Source organism: Schistocerca cancellata, chromosome 2 (genome assembly GCF_023864275.1).
Source record: "Schistocerca cancellata isolate TAMUIC-IGC-003103 chromosome 2, iqSchCanc2.1, whole genome shotgun sequence".
Taxonomy (NCBI): domain Eukaryota; kingdom Metazoa; phylum Arthropoda; class Insecta; order Orthoptera; family Acrididae; genus Schistocerca; species Schistocerca cancellata.
In genome coordinates this window covers 234,763,627-234,781,087 of record NC_064627.1, presented here as the reverse complement: position 1 = coordinate 234,781,087, position 17,461 = coordinate 234,763,627, and the positions used below count along the sequence as shown (strand labels likewise).

The 17,461-nt window shown below is 39.4% G+C and overlaps 1 protein-coding gene across 1 annotated transcript; it reads left to right on the top strand.

The window, feature by feature from the left end:
* The first annotated feature begins 6,151 nt into the window (after window positions 1–6,151).
* Window positions 6,152–12,702, top strand: LOC126161565 (glutathione S-transferase-like). Its single transcript, XM_049917506.1, has 5 exons — window positions 6,152–6,298; window positions 7,102–7,237; window positions 7,939–8,106; window positions 9,296–9,438; window positions 12,379–12,702. The coding sequence occupies exons 2-5, from the start codon at window positions 7,102–7,104 to the stop codon at window positions 12,544–12,546; spliced, it is 615 nt and encodes a 204-aa protein (XP_049773463.1). The 5' UTR covers window positions 6,152–6,298; the 3' UTR covers window positions 12,547–12,702.
* Window positions 12,703–17,461: the final 4,759 nt, after the last annotated feature.

The following is a 17,461-nucleotide window of genomic DNA, read 5'->3' as shown; positions in this document are numbered from 1 at the left end:
AGGGAGAACTGCAGTGCATTCATTCTCATCAAATCTTTAAAAAGGGTTGATAAGAACCAGCTGATACCACATAACTGGCACTACTAAAATAACATACTACTGTTTTACTCAATATAACAAATTATGCTAGTAAAAAAAGTTACTTGGTAAACTCATAAAAGTGTTTTATTTAACAAATTATATCAAATTTGAAGTTGTCTATGTGGGGTACTTGTATCATTCTCTGTGAAATTTCCTTCAGATTTGCTTGAAAAATCTCTCTCACTTTTGCGTAAAGCATTCTAGAAAAATAAGAAAAGCAGTGCATCTTCACACAACCCAGAACCATTTTATGGCTCTAGCACACAGTTCAGAAATTTATCAGCTGTATTTGTTCTTGTAGTGTTATTGCCCCCCATAAACCATGGACATTGTCGTCAGTGGGGTGGCTAGCATGCCTCAGTGATACAGATATCTGTACCACAGATAGAACCACAAAGGTGGGGTATTTGTTGAGAGGCCGGATAGATGTGTGGTTCGTGAATAGGGGCAGCTGCCTTTTCAGTAGTTGCAGGGACAAAAGTCTGGATTATTGACTCATCTGGCCTGGTAATAACAACCAAAATGGCCTTGATGTCCTCGTACCATGAATGGCAGAAACCAAGGGGAAACTACAGCCATAATTTTTCCTTAGGACATGCAGCTCTCCTGTATGGTTAAATGATGATGGCGTCCTCTTGGGTAACATATTCTGGAGGTAAAATAGTCCCCAATTTGGACCTGGAGGCAGGGACTACTCAGAAGGACGTCTTCATAAGGATCAACAAAACGCATTCTACCGATTGGAACATGCAATGTCAGATCCCTTAACTGGACAGGCAAGTTACAAATTTTTGAAAAGAGAAATGGATAGGTTGAAGTTAGATATAGTGGGAATTAGTGAATCAGTGGCACGTGGAACATAACGTCTGGTGAGGTAAATACAGGATCACAAATACGAAGTAAAATGGGGGTACTGCAGGAGTGGGTTTAATAATGAATAAGAAAATAGGAATGCAGATAAGCTGTTATGAGCAGCATAGTAAATGCATTGTTGTAGCCAAGACAAACACAAAGCCTACACCTAGCACAGCAGCACAAGATTACATGTCAACTAGCTACGCAGATGATGAAGAAATTGAAGAAATGTATGATGAGATAAAAGAAATTATTCACTTAGTTAAAGGAAACGAAAATTTAATTGTAATGGGGACTGGAATTCGTGAGTAGGTAAATCACGAGAAGGAAAAATAGTAGGTGAATGTGGACTGGTGAAAAGGAATAAAAGAGGAAGCTTCCTGGTAGAGCTTTGCACTTTAATCATCGCTAACACTTGGTTTACAAATCATAAAAGAAGTCTGTATACATGGAAGAGACCTGGGGCCACTGGAAGATTTCTGATTGATTTTATAATGGTTAGACAGAGATTTAGGAACCAGATTTTAAATTGTAAGACATTCCCAGGAGTCTCTGGCCACAATTTATTTGTTATGACCTGTAGATTAACACTGAAGAAATTGGAAAAAATAGGAAATTAAAGAGGTGGGACATTGAAAGAACCAGAGGCTGTTGGCAGATTCAGAGGGAGCCTCAGGCAATAGTTGATTACAACAGGGGAAAGGAATACAGTGGAAGACAAATGGATCGCTTGAAGAGATGAAATAGTGAAGGCAGCAGAGAATCAAAAACGTAAAAGACAAGGCCTGGTAGGATTCCTTAGATAACACAAGAGTTATTGAATTTAATTGATGAAAGGAGAAAATTTTAAAATGCAGCAAATGAAACAGACGAAAGGGAATACAAACGTTTAAAAATGGGATTGACAGGAAGTGCAAAATTGCTAATCAGGAATGGCTAGAGGACAAATGTAAGGATTCAGAAGCATATTTCACTAGGAGAAAGATAAATACTTCCTACAGGAAAATTAAAGAGGACTCTGGGGAAAAGAGAAGCCGCTGTATGAATGTCAAGAGCTGATCGTAAACCAGCCCTAAGGAACAAAGGGAAAGCCAGAAGATAGAAGGAGTCTATAGAGAATCTGTACAAGGGAGATGAACTGAAAGCAATATTATAGAGAGGGGAATCGACGTAGATGAAGATGAGATGGGAGATGGTACTGCGAGAAGCTCTGAAAGATCTAATTCGAAACAAGGACCTAGGAGTAGACGACATTCTGTCAGAATTACTGGTAGCCTTGGGAGACCCAGCCATGACAAAATTCTTCCATCTGGTGTGCAAGATGTATGAGACAGGTGAAATACCCTCACACTTCAAGAAGAATGTGGTAATTCCAATTCCAAAGAAATCGGTTGCTGACAGGTGTGGAAATTACCGAACTATCAGTTTAATAAGTCATGGTTGCAAGATACTAACATGAATTATTTACAGAAGAATGGAAAAACTGGTAGAAACAGACCACTGGGAATATCACTTTGGATTCTGAAGAAATGCAGAACATGCAAGGCAATACTGACCCTATGACTTATCTTACAAGATAAGTCAAGGAAAGGCAAACCTACATTTATAGCATTTGTAGACTTAGAGAAATCTTTTGACAATGTCGACTGGAACACTCTCCTTGAAATTCTAAAGGTAGCAGGGGTAAAATACAGGGAGCGAAAGATTTTTTACAACTTGTACAGGAACCAGATAGCAGTAATAAGAGTCGAGGAGCATAAAGGGAAATAGTAGTTGAGGAGGGAGTGAGACAGCATTGTAGCCTATCCCCAATGTTATTCCATACGTATATTGAACAAGCAGTAAAGAAAACAAAAGACAAATTTCGTTTAGGGATTAAAGTTCAAGGAGAAGAAGTAAAATCTTTGAGGTTTTACTGATGACATTGTAAATCTGTGAGAGATATAAGATGAACATCAACAGCAGCAAAACGAGGATAATGGAATGAAGTATAATTAAATCAGGTGATGCTGAGGGAATTAGATTATGAAATGAAACATTTAAAGTAGTAGATGAGTTTTGCTATTTGGGCAGCAAAATAAGTGATGATGGACGAAGTAGAGAGGATATAAAATGTTGACTGGCAATGGCAAGAAAAGCACTTCTGATGAAGAGAAATCTGTTTAACATCAAATACAGACTTTAATGTTATGATAATTTTCTGAAGATATTTGTCTGGAGTGTAATCACATGTGGAAGTGAAACAAGGGCGATACACAATTTAGATAAAAAGAGAATAGAAACTTTCGAAATGTGGTGCTACAGAAGAATGCTGAAGATTTGGTGGGTCAATCAAGTAACTAATGAGGAAGAACTGAATAGAACTGTGGAGACAAGAAATTTGTGGCACAGCTTGACCAAAACAAGGGATTGGTTGATAGGACACATTCTGAGAAATCAAGGGATCACCAATTTAGTATTTGAGGGACGTTCAGGGGTAAAAAACGTAGAGGGAGACCAAGAGATGAATACAGTAAGTAGATTCAGAAAGTTGTGGGTTGCAACAGTTATTCAAGGATGAAGAGGCTCACACATGATAGAGGAGTATGGAGAACTGCATGAAACTAGTGTTCTGACTGAAATCCACAGCAATATTATTGATTAATCTGTTTTTTTTTTTCATTTGCGACAATTATCAGGTGGTAACGTGATATCAGCAGTAAAAAAGATAACTTAAAATATTAACCCATACAATGTTTCACTCCATATCAGCCATATTTATATAGAATATGAAGCTGTGTCATACATTAAAGAACTAATCATACAATTTACAATAAATTTGTCTACCATTGGTACGTATTAATATTTCAAACACAATGAAGGATCCTGAAACTGTCATAAAGTCTCAGGAAAATGTTCTAGTAGCAGAAATATTAATACCACAATAGTTTTGTTGGTTCATGGAAAAATTTGACTGACATATTAGAACTACACTCCTGGAAATTGAAATAAGAACACCGTGAATTCATTGTCCCAGGAAGGGGAAACTTTATTGACACATTCCTGGGGTCAGATACATCACATGATCACACTGACAGAACCACAGGCACATAGACACAGGCAACAGAGCATGCACAATGTCGGCACTAGTACAGTGTATATCCACCTTTCGCAGCAATGCAGGCTGCTATTCTCCCATGGAGACGATCGTAGAGATGCTGGATGTAGTCCTGTGGAAAGGCTTGCCATGCCATTTCCACCTGGCGCCTCAGTTGGACCAGCGTTCGTGCTGGACGTGCAGACCGCGTGAGACGACGCTTCATCCAGTCCCAAACATGCTCAATGGGGGACAGATCCGGAGATCTTGCTGGCCAGGGTAGTTGACTTACACCTTCTAGAGCACGTTGGGTGGCACGGGATACATGCGGACGTGCATTGTCCTGTTGGAACAGCAAGTTCCCTTGCCGGTCTAGGAATGGTAGAACGATGGGTTCGATGACGGTTTGGATGTACCGTGCACTATTCAGTGTCCCCTCGACGATCACCAGTGGTGTACGGCCAGTGTAGGAGATCGCTCCCCACACCATGATGCCGGATGTTGGCCCTGTGTGCCTCGGTCGTATGCAGTCCTGATTGTGGCGCTCACCTGCACGGCGCCAAACACGCATACGACCATCATTGGCACCAAGGCAGAAGCGACTCTCATCGCTGAAGACGACACGTCTCCATTCGTCCCTCCATTCACGCCTGTCGCGACACCACTGGAGGCGGGCTGCACGATGTTGGGGCGTGAGCGGAAGACGGCCTAACGGTGTGCGGGACCGTAGCCCAGCTTCATGGAGACGGTTGCGAATGGTCCTCGCCGATACCCCAGGAGCAACAGTGTCCCTAATTTGCTGGGAAGTGGCGGTGCGGTCCCCTACGGCACTGCGTAGGATCCTACGGTCTTGGCGTGCATCCGTGCGTCGCTGCGGTCCGGTCCCAGGTCGACGGGCACGTGCACCTTCCGCCGACCACTGGCGACAACATCGATGTACTGTGGAGACCTCACGCCCCACGTGTTGAGCAATTCGGCGGTACGTCCACCCGGCCTCCCGCATGCCCACTATACGCCCTCGCTCAAAGTCCGTCAACTGCACATACAGTTCACGTCCACGCTGTCGCGGCATGCTACCAGTGTTAAAGACTGCGATGGAGCTCCGTATGCCACGGCAAACTGGCTGACACTGACGGCGGCGGTGCACAAATGCTGCGCAGCTAGCGCCATTCGACGGCCAACACCGCGGTTCCTGGTGTGTCCGCTGTGCCGTGCGTGTGATCATTGCTTGTACAGCCCTCTCGCAGTGTCCGGAGCAAGTAGGGTGGGTCTGACACACCGGTGTCAATGTGTTCTTTTTTCCATTTCCAGGAGTGTATGTGTGAATTTTTGAGATAATGTGATAAGCAATGCACAGTCACATTAGATACAATTTATCACCCTCATTCGGTTATCCTGCTTGCTGTAAAACATTGGCATTCCTACGAACCAAGTGGCTGAATCATTTGTGGTGTTGGAAAAATTAAGCAGGAAGTAAGTTGCGAAATATTCCCATTAAATTTTATTACAGGCCTCTACTGTGTCAATACGAAGGCGAATGAAGCATGATGTGAAGTACACTTATTTGAAAGTATTATTTACTAAAATGAATGTGACATATCGAGATAACTTTTTTTTTGCCTCTTGAGGCGGTATGCGAATCATCTGTATTGAAAGAAAGTAAGAAGGAAAGAAGAAAGTTACACAACTCATTAGCGAGAAATTATTTCTCGTTATAGTTACAGGCATCAATTACGACACTGGAAATGAGAAAGGTAAGTGTGTAAGTAGCCACGTTAGGCTTATAATCTAACAGGTGATTAATAACGAATAAACAATACTTGTGCACTTTGGACATGTTATCGAGAGCCCGCTTGTTCTCACAACGCTGAGTGAATAAGCAGCGTAAATGTCAGAAACTTACTTACTGTCTTTCGAAGTTAAGCAAGCATAATACCGATAAATGATTCGTAGTTATGTGATATGTATACTGGCGCCTAAAGAGTTAACACTTGTTTTCTGACACATAGACCAACAACGCCATGAATGATGGTGTTATTGTGCACTATATTTAGAAATACGGTGTAGTGTGAGTCAATTTCAACTTTACAAACGGATGTTTCCATAATAATTGGATCGTGCTACGGACGCAGAGTAACCTCTCTGGGAGAGTAGCGTCTCTGACAGAAACTTCGAGAGGAAGGCCAATAGCTTGCTTAAATTCAAGGCTGTTAGCTCTGTGCTTGCAGTGCTTGACAGTCTGTCGTCGAGTGGGTTTGAGTGGAGTAATTGGTTTGTAGTGTTGAAGTAAGTGTGTTTGATTATCTGTTAAGTTGTTGTAGGTGATTATTCGTATCCTGATTGCAGTTGGTTACTATATTGCGTGTTTAGGTACACGTTTAGTTTGTTTTTTGTGAAAGACACCGGTACGTTCTCCTGTTCTTTGTTAACTTTCAATGAGAAGTGCAGAAGATCCGTCGCTCATTAAAATAAGAGGCTTGTTAGCTGTTCGGTCAGGTTCACAGTGTCGGTGGTGGTTAGCGAGTTATTTGAAACCAGGTACTTGGGGTCTGACAAGCGGTTGAAAGTGTATCACCACAGTTGATATCGTTGTGTGGCTCGAGGCGCGTCGCGGGAAACAGCTATTGTAGTAAATTTCGATATACTTTTGCCTAATTATTAAATTAGTTTTGGAAAGATGCAAGTCTTCTAATTTGCGGTTTACTAAAAACAAATGTAAAACACATGTTTAGTAGCAATGAATTGTGAAAAGCTTTGCCGAACACGCAATTCAAGATAATAAGCGCGGATGAGAAATTTCTATCGCTACTTTGAAATTGTCTTTTGGTAACAAGATCATCCGGAGAAAGGAAGTTCGTTAATAAAAAAAAGCTATTTCTTATAGCTGCTAAGAAACACTCTTCGTAGTGTTAATGCCTGTTGATGCAAAACTTATTTGCAAATAGCTTCTACCAAATGCTCTACAAATAAACCGTCAGACACTTTTAGCTGCGTTAAAACAGATAAGTAATTCATATATTGTGATGTGTGGAGTGTTAACTGCTAAATAACAAGTCTTAGTACCATTATCTGATTAAATTTTGTTGCAGATGGCGCCAAAATATAAGTTAACTTATTTCCCTGTCAAGGCTTTGGGAGAACCTATCCGCTTTCTGTTATCATATGGTGATATTGAGTTTGAAGATGATCGTTTCGAAAGAGAGAAGTGGCCCTCAATCAAACCATGTAAGTAGTAGCGCATTTATTTGTTGGGTCGTACAAAAAAGGTTGCCAATTGTGGACTTCATCATTCTTAAAGCGTAAAGTGTAAAAAAATTTAATGGGAATATTTCGCAACTTACTTCCTGCTTAATTTTTTTCAACACCACAAATGATTCAGCCACTTGGTTTGTTGGAATGCCAATGTTTTACAGCAAGCAGGATAACTGAATGAGGGTGAGAAATTGTATCTAATGTGACTGTGCATTGCTTATCACATTAGCAATGTACCGAAGGGCTCTTGTGATTAGATTAGATTAGATTTATTGGAAATGGAAATCAAGATATGATAACCGTTGTTACTTCATGAGATCTGAGAACCGTGCTGTTCTAATGTTTATGTATAATTTGCGTTTAAATTTTTGTGATAACATTCGTGTCTTTGGTTGCGAAATCCATTTTTATATTACTGTATTGAATCAAAGTAGACACATTCGAATCGGATGTGTTCATAAGCTACAGGGATGTAGTTCTCGGTGTTCATCTTCAGAATATTGGGACATGGCAGACATTTAAAGGTACAACGAATTAAAGGAGAAATTTTGCTTCTCAGTGTTCCTCCAAACTCCAGCAATTCTTATTGGGGTGGTGATTGTCACAATGCTGGGATTAACGGGGAGTAAAATAATGTGTGCAAGTAACACTATATTGTTTCTATTTTTATCTAGCAACACCATTTGGACAAGTTCCTGTCCTTGAATTTGATGGAAAGAAGGCACATCAGTCAATTGCTATTTGCCGTTATTTGGGAAAGCAGTTGAAATTAGCTGGCGATAATGATTGGGAAGCTCTTCAGATAGATATGGCTGCTGACTGCTTAACAGATTTAAGAATGAGTATGTATCTTCCAATTTGTTCTTGTTCCTATATTATTTTTAGTTTCAACTTAAACTTTAAGACTAAGGTGTAAGATACATGTATGTTCCTAAGGTTGTTGCATCCAACTTTGCTGCTGTGATAATTTATTATCCTCTGTTAAGAGAAAATTACCTTGTGTAAGGTAAAATTTCTACATGCAAAATATTACAAATAGCAAGACAATGATATGAGATATAGCACATGGATGAGGGGTGTGTGTGTGTGTGTGTGTGTGTGTGTGTGTGTGGGGGGGGGGGGGGGGGGGGTTACATGACATTGCACTTTCCTGGCTGTTTGCTAAATACAGGTGACCTGCTGTAAGAGTTAATGTAATGTCATCAATAAAAGTTGCGTTGGGAACTGTAGCCCAAACAAAAGTTAAAGGGAAGGTTATTAAACATCCAAAAATCATATGTATGGTGGATCTGGGAAAGAGTTAATAAGTTGTCCCTCTCCTGTGTTGTTAATAGTAGATATTAAATGTATGTAATTTGCACCAGATTAGTCGGGGGGGGGGGGGGGGAGGGGTTGGTAAATGGTCGGTGATATGACAGAAATGATCAAATGCATGAAAGTCCAAGAAATGTTGCTGCTAAAAGATTGCAGGCTATATTGCAGATCGGTTCTAATGACTTTCTTATTCTTTCCATGTTTGTTATTCATTGGTGTTGCAACTTGCATTGGCGTATCTTCAAATCTCAAGTACAAATAACTCTGAAACTAAGTTTTTGTTCATTTCTGAATTTTAGCTTGCGTGCTGTTTCTGAAATAACTGCTCCATAACTTGGAGAGAATAATAGCTACTGAGACAGTTTTTATTTTAATACAGAACTGTGTTGACTATACTGTGCTTCTGTGTGGAGATATAGTGGATCTATATAGTTTTCAGAGCTTCTGCTTTGAGTAAACACATACACTTCTCAAGCAGCTAGACATCAGATTACCACAACCAGTACAAACACAAATTTGCTTTGTTCACTGTCACTGTTTATTTTGTGTAGTGTTAATTGTTAAATTACCAATCTGTTGTATTGATGATACTTTTTAACAAAAGGTTTAAGCTGAACAATTAAACATAGTTAAAGTATTTATCAGCTTTGATGTGACTTCTGTGTTAACAAAAACAAAAGGTTAAGGCATCAGTTTCAGAAAAATTTTGAATTTCAGAGCTGGGAAGCTTTTTCTACGAATCTGATGAAGCTGTAAAAGAGAAAAAGAAAGCACCAATCATCAACGAATTTCTGCCATTCTTTTTGCCAAGACTTGATAACCTGGTTAAGGAGAATGGAGGCTATCTTGCAAATGGAAAGGTAAGCAGGACTGGTATTGTTAAACAGTTCATTGTAAGTGAATAGTTAACCTATATATATTTGGAAAGGGGGGGGGGGTGACGAAATAGTTCATTTCAAAGGTTTAAAATGCAATAGTGCAGGGTGAAATGCATCATAGCTGCGTAACTTTTCTTTCCTCCTGAATTATTAAGATCAATATGTAATGTGGAGGAAAAATCACTGCTTTACGACACGCACTGTTGTAAGCCACGGAGAGTTCTTTGATAGTATAGTACAGTGTGGTCCAAAAACACATGGTAATATCTCATTGAAGTTCAGTACATGCAGGAGATGAAATACGATGAGCCAGGAAATAAATGTCATAAGATATTGGAGGTGGACATCAGTTACCATGTACTTTAATACTCCCTATGAAATTGCCCTAGCAGTCCTACAGTCCTGTGAGAAGATACTATGATGTGACAGCAGTCTCTATGGACCATGGCTGGGCTAGAATTACTGTTCTTTATGGTGGGTCCTACAGACTGCTCCGGCCAACATTGTACAACTTCTTTAGCACTTCACCACTTTGGTAAAGTGGGTTCCTGTAGGAACAAGTCGTGCACTGTTAGAAATGTATTGACTGCTTATTCTCCTGTATGTACTGTTTGGCATTGGTGTATTCGGTCATTAAGCATCCATGCATTTAAAGTAAGACTTGGCAAAGGGCAGTGGTGTTCAGTTCATTGGTTGTACCAATCACGTTCTCCTCCAAAAGGGAAAAATATTTTGTTGATACCAACCTACATAGGAATGATCACCTCGATAAAAGGAGGGAAATCGGGGCTTGTTTGGAAAGATACAGGTGTTCGTTTTTCCACGTGCTGTAAGAGATAGGAATAGTAGAGAATTGAGAAGGTGGTTCGATGAACTGTCTGCCAGGCACGTAAATGTGATTTGCAGAGTATCCACGTAGACATACATGTAAGATACCCAGACCACTGGTGCTCTCGCAGAGAGTAATTTCCAGAAGTGGACCACTGCTTATAGGAGCAGGGTAGTTCACACATTTACCTGGAACAAGAGGGCAGCCATGGCGCACCACACCTAGCTGAGGAAGTAGTTGTTGCTCCTGCACAACGGAATCGGCAGTCGGCACTGGGTCATCAGGTGGGTGTCAATCAAAACACTGGTGTGTATCTGAACAGGTGTATATCACCTACAGTGGAGTGAGGCACTGGCCCCAGAGGATTTTCTTAGATTTAATTTTTGTCAGTGGTTTAGCTAACAATGCAGCATGAAGCATCATTTTCCAGTAGTAATGGTCTCTGACAGAGACAACATTGATGCTTGATGTATCCAGAATTTCCAGTCAGCATGAGTGAGCATACATTTTTCAACATGCTGTTGAAATAGCCCGTCAACAAAGGTTTGCCATAAATGTCTGGGCAGGGATTGAGGATCATCACTACTTTTTGAATTTGTGGCTGTAAAGGCAGTTCTCGTGCAGAAGGTAGACGCCTGTGCATTTCACTAAACTGTGTTGGTAGATGTACTTATACACAATGGTGCCTATGCCTGTTCTAGTGTTCTTGTCTGCCAACACCTGATTTAATTTTTAACTAATTACTGCATAGGGGTGGACCAATTGCTTGGCCTGCACCTGCCTCAAATGCTTTAGACATTTTCCTGTGGGGCCACTTAAATATGTCAATGTATACCACATTTGTGGAGTAAGAAGCACCTCTTCTTGCAAGAATGCAGGTGAGCAGTCAAATATGAGAATTTTTGAATCTGTTTAGGCCTCATTGTGACACCTTGCAAAAGCCAGAGAGGCAAAGGGGGCAAGCATTTCAAATGCACCTTCTCAGGAAGTGAACTGCATGCATCACACTAGTTTCTCATTTGCTAGGTGACTGATTTCCATGTCTGATATCTCAATTATATTTTTCTCGATCCATTTTCATATGACTCTCTATCTCCTGCATGTGCGGAACCTAGCCGTGAGAGATGGTTGTACAGTTTGGACACTACTATCTGTGGTGGTTAAACTCCAGATGTAATGTCACATTATTACAAATACAGAAAAGATTACTCCCTATAGCCAATGTAACTGAACTATCCTCTCTAGAAATTGTGATACATGGAGGTTTTTCCAGGCTCTTCAGTGTAAATATTTTTTCATTGTGACAAGTGTCTCCTGACAAACTACATAAAGCTGTATTATCAGGCCACCAAAAGCATTTAAAGTATTCTGTGTATCTTGAATCTTTTCAAGGAGAGCTAAAGGAAATGTGTGAAAGGTGTCTATACCTTGAGGTTTTGAAACGGTGAAAACTTGGCGTACATGATGTGTTAAAATAATTAATTGGTAATAAGGTCAAGAGTAAGATATCTGAAAGTGCGCTGAATATCACTTAGTATACAAGGATAAACTGTTTAAACTTACAGGCAGTTGGTGTGACTTTTTAAATTAGTTGTTGCTCGTGGTCACCCTGCCCTCCCCCCCCAAATTTATGTGCTGCTTTCGATGTTGCATCATAGTTACCCAGGAAATGGGGGTTCATTAGAGGATTCGAGATGAGCCTCTGTCTTCAGGGGAAAAAAAGTCAAAATACAATATGAACATTCACTGTCAGTTATAAATATTGGTATACTGTTGTCCTAAGCTTTATAAAGTTTCTTTTACAGGAGAAAGACAAATTGGCAATTTTGTGCTATTTTCTAAAAGTTGTCCAATTCTACTTTTAAATTTGGTTCTAGACTGCCCTGCTTGGTGTTAAATTTGTTCTCATTGATCACTCCCATCAATCATCTAAAATGCTTACCGTTACTGAATTTGTGCTGTGTCTAGTATGTTAAGTTAAATATTTTTTGTGCTGCTTTTGCCTTTCTCTAAAGATTAGTCTCATAATGGTAATTTCAGTGTTAATATCGGCTATTGCAATTAAATTGGTAACTGGAAGTTTTTGGTTTCAGCTCTCATGGGCAGATTTCTATTTTGCTGGAATATTAGACTACGTTAATCATATGGCTGGCTTTGACATCACTAAAGATTATGCTAACCTTGCTGCACTCAAGAACAAGGTCCTTGAACTACCAGCTGTTAAGGCCTGGATTGCCAAGAGGCCAGACTCAGAAGTGTGAAATATAAAATTGGAGATGATCTATCATATTTGTGTGTCTGTCATAATATATATATTTTTCATGTCAATCTGTGTATGTGTATGTTGAATATAATACTGCACTGATTAAATTTTTATTTTCTTGTGGAAGAAATCCAGCAATAAATGTTTCAAAGAAGTTTCCTTTTTTTATTCATAACTGTATTTAACCTCACAAGGGTAAGGCACTTCAGGTGTAGCCTTAATTGGAGTGTGCTTTGGCTCGCACTTAGGCGTGTAAGCCATAAAATAAAGATGTCAATAGAGGAAGGTGTTCCAAATTAGTCGGGTACCCTTTTAAAGCCATGTCACATAATACAGCAAGGTTAACATGAGCAAAGTAGGCTCCTTTTTGAATTTAGGTGATGCTGTGTTAGACTACATTGCTTAGATTCTGTACAACATACAAATTGTGTAAAGTAAGTGATGACTAAACCCAAATATCTTAAGCCACTGGGAATATCTAGTTGACTATCCAATAACAAGCCAGTGTCAAACAGGTGAATTAAATTGTTTTTTGCTTATTATAAGGCAGAAGGGGAATTAGATGGTCTGATTTTAAGACTTCCAAGTGTGCTGTTTACAGTAAGTTATTTACTTCCACTTGGTCAATATGCAAAATGTAATTGGCTTGTGACCAAGCAGCGGGAAAAAACTGCTGTATATCTATTAACCTAATGATGTATTGTGTTAAGCAAACTCTAAACTCATCCGCCTATATTGTCTTTCGTTCTCGGGAACAAAAGAGCAAAGTAAGACAATGGAAAATACTCTCAGTACTATATTGGAACTGGCACATTAATTACCTAAGTTTTCTAGAAATTCTTTGAGCCTATTTGGTTCTGCATTGAGGCAAAATTACTCAAAGAATTTGAGGGTGAGAGAACTGTAGTTGAGACCTTTTTGAGCCACATTATCAGTGTCCCATGACAATGTCCAGGCAGCCACCCTATGATTAAGTTAAAATAGAAGTTCCCAAAAAACTTCTATCTTCCGTAAGGGATAAAATGAAAAGCACACACATGACAATTGACCCATGGAATATTTCCATTGATAAGTAACTACCACATACATTAAGACAATTATGACAATGAGACAGTCTTAACATGTGTGGTGATTAGTTTTGAATGGAACCATTCTGTGGCCCTTTTGTGTTAGATGGGTATGTGGGTTTTGTCTACTGCCCATCAAACCTTTCGTACTACATTTCAATGCTGCCATGTTCTACAGAATTGTTTCAAAATTGGCCTATATAGTGAGTGAGAAATTGACCTGACCTCATTTAAGATGGTCCTTCTTCCTTTGAACTTAACACACATCACTTCATTCATTCTGCACGAAGTGCCATTTTTAGCAGCCGTTGTTTCATGTCTTTCAGAAGTATACAACCAGTGCATAAGAGGACTAACAGATGGTTGGGATTCAAAGTGAAGACAGAAGTATACGGGAAATTATATTTTAATATATGAACATCACAAGTCATTTATAACAAAACTTACGCTACCATTGCCAGGCACTCGGGCCAGAGCCTGCCCTTGGTATTATGGCACAAGTTTTGGTTCATAGAAAACTGAAGGAAGTCGTAGGGCATGTTCTCAAATTCTATTTTTTGTTGAAGCCCCAGTTATGTGGCAGTCAATAAGAGAAATTTGGCTAAGTGTAGATTAGCACTAGTCATGGCTACCGAATGTGGGAGAAATTTTATTTGCCTAACAGAGGTCATTTCCCAACAGACTGTCATTAAAATATGAACATAGTGTATATGACTTTCATTTTATAATGCTTCATTGTCTAACTGTAAAGATGCTTTTGCTGTGCTGAAAATAGGTGGATCATGGTGCCTTTCTATTTTTAAATCACTTTGATAAAGTAGAACATTTGATTACTAGTAGCTGCAGCTATTCTTTTGTGCGCCACATAACCTCAAAATAATGTTTTGCATTTTATGAAGAAATTGAATGGGTAGAATTAATTGAAATTTTTATACTTAAACACCAGATGTTACAGTATATTTGGTCTGCTTGTGTCTGTGTATGTGCGGATGGATGTGTGTGTGTGTGTGTGTGTGTGTGTGTGTGTGTGTGTGTGTGTGTGTGTGTGTGTGTGTGTGTGTGTGTGCACGCGCGCGCGCATACCTGTCCTTTTTTTTTCCCCCTAAGGTAAGTCATTCCGCTACCAGGATTGGAATGACTCCTTACCCTCTCCCTTAAAACCCACATCCTTTCGTCTTTCCCTCTTTTTCCTGATGAAGCAACCGTTTGTTGCGAAAGCTTGAATTTTGTGTGTATGTTTGTGTTTGTGTGTCTATCAACCTGCCAGCACTTTCGTTTGGTAAGTCACATCATCTTTGTTTTTAGAAGTATTTAAACTTACTTTGATTTGCACATGTGCAGTCTGGTAAGAACGAAAAAGGTGTTAAACATGTTGGCAGACCTATGTATTGAATGCTTTTATAATCTGATTTAAACTAGTTGTCACTAGACAGGTAGCAGGCTGGATGACTTCCGCCTCCAATAAACCAATGGGAGCCTACTGGACTCCACTGTGTTGGCACTTAAGCTGTGGTGTGCTACCTAAAGCGTTGTGAGGGTGGTTCATGATCCCTGAATACTTGAAAATTGGGACTCTTACGTGGCCTTGGAAAACTGTCACGTAGTAATTAATAAACTTATTTTCTTATTAAAATGAGAACAAATAATTTTTTTTATAAATTTTTGTTGCTCTCGATCTTATAATGCAACTTTGAAAGTTCACAAAATCTGGATGACCTTGATATTGATGATAGGGCATGTGGCAGGGGTGTACCATGTAAATTGTGGTATCGATAGCTACGATGTCATTAACATAGGTGCGCCCTGCAAAGTTGACACTGACGAAAGTGCCCTCTAAGAGCGCCACTCTGGATTTTACCCATTTGATGCCAAGCAGACGACCAAGCCAACATTGTTTTTATTTCATAGTGGGCGAGCCATTACTTGTAACTTGATGTACAGCTTCACACCTACATGCTCATCCCGGCCAAAGTTAAGTACATAGTGAAACTGCTTTCAATTGCAGTGCCAAGTATTCTACCTCACCTGCTCCTCCTAGCTTCCTACATTCAGGAGCAGACCCACACACCGCCTATCCAGGCGGGATACTGAATAAATAGTTGGACTTCCCTGTATCTCATTAACACAAGTGTGCTGTTATTCTGTATACATGCAAATATTATAAAAGCATTTTTATAATGTACATTAATGAAATAAGTTAAAAGAGCTAACAAAATAACAGTTGTGTTAGATGCCATGTTGGTATGACTGAATGAAAGTTCAGTTGTCGGTATACGATGTGATTTCTTATGTTGGTATACGATGTGATTTCTTATAGTTCAGATGTACGATGAAACGTTAAACATTTTTGTGATAATCATGCGAAATGTAAGGCACATCTGTATATCGAGCTTTTTTAACAATTCTCGATTCTGTGGGTCGAGAAGAAATGTTAAGCTGTACAATGTGTACGTGATGCAATACTCCAATAAACATTTCCTCTATGGGGCCAGCGGCTATTACTAACCACACACATTCAGAGAAACACAATAAAATAGAAGACGACAGGAAAATATACCTTGCCTATGAATATGTTTTTGTAGGGTGACAGTCACAAAGTGAAGGAGAGGGTGGAAGCCACCTGCAGGAATTCAGAAAAAGGTAGGTTCCTAAAACAGTGTACTGTTGAACATATAACATTATAATTCTATTATGTCACTAAATGAAAATACTTTTCTTAACAAACAAATATGCTGCAGCTAGCTGGGGCTCATGTAAAGGAGCTAAATAAGGCCATAGGTGCTTGAAATTATGAGCGGTAAGGTATTATTCAAACGAGTAACAGTAGAACAGGCAAATTCAATATTGCCAACATAAGCAAGAAAAGAAACACAACACTTTTTAAAGTAAAGCACAAAAATCACCTTAAAGCATGTGACCTTTGTTTATGACAATAAAAACAGCTTTTCTTACAAAAAAAATCTAAACACACTGGTTTCATAAATTCAACTGTGGAATCTTTATGAAGTGTCCACAAGTTGCTCTTTGCTATCTATATAAATATTAAATTGCAAAACTTTATGAAAGAAAAGTATATGCGATAAGTGTAATGTAGAGTTTTTGTTTTTAGTAAGCACTAAGATTGCATGTAGCCCTTTTTCTGCAAGTTCTAAAATATTCTGTTGTGGAAACTGAAATGCCATTCATGTTACCAATCTCACTCTGGACTGATCTTCAGATGCAAGGACTCCTTTCATGGCATTAAGGTGGTTACTGCAGTGGTCTCCATTAAGAATAGTGGGTTGTGTTTCTGTGGAAAACGGGGTAGTAATCTCTGCTATGTATGGAACACTGCTCAGTAGCCAGTGGCTTTCTAGAGAAACGACTGTCAGCAGTAAATAATGTAAGTGACAAAATTCGTATAAGAACAGTAAATTTTTGCATGTATGTTGTGATAAGGCACGATCAATTGATTAGCTAGTGACTCGTCCTCTGGTTTAGAGAACAGTATGCTGCTGTGACAACTGTGAAGCTACAAGTGTTATGTCTAACCTCCTATGATAGTGAAAGTAGTTTTATATAACTGGCTTAATCCCTTCACTGTTAAGCTATGGTTTCTTACTGACCTGGTAGGAGGATTGTCCAGGGAAGGCGAATGGTATACTTTGAGAGAATTTCGGGAAAGTGTGATCCATATATAAAGGAAATAGCATGTAGGACACTACCTTCATCTATTGTTTTTTCCTAAAGTCTTTGGGACCTGTACTACGTTAGAGTAAACAAAGATATTGAAGCTCTTCAGAGGGAGGCTGCTAGATAGGTTACTGGTAGGTACGGACAGCAAGACTGTTACAGAGATAATGCTTC

Excerpts from the sequence above, each read along its gene's own strand:
- LOC126161565 (XM_049917506.1), top strand. The coding sequence starts at position 7,102 with ATGGCGCCAAAATATAAGTTAACTTATTTCCCTGTCAAGGCTTTGGGA. Across the intron at positions 7,238-7,938 it reads GTGGCCCTCAATCAAACCAT|CAACACCATTTGGACAAGTT; the intron begins GTAAGTAGTAGC and ends ATTTTTATCTAG. Across the intron at positions 9,439-12,378 it reads GCTATCTTGCAAATGGAAAG|CTCTCATGGGCAGATTTCTA; the intron begins GTAAGCAGGACT and ends TTTTGGTTTCAG.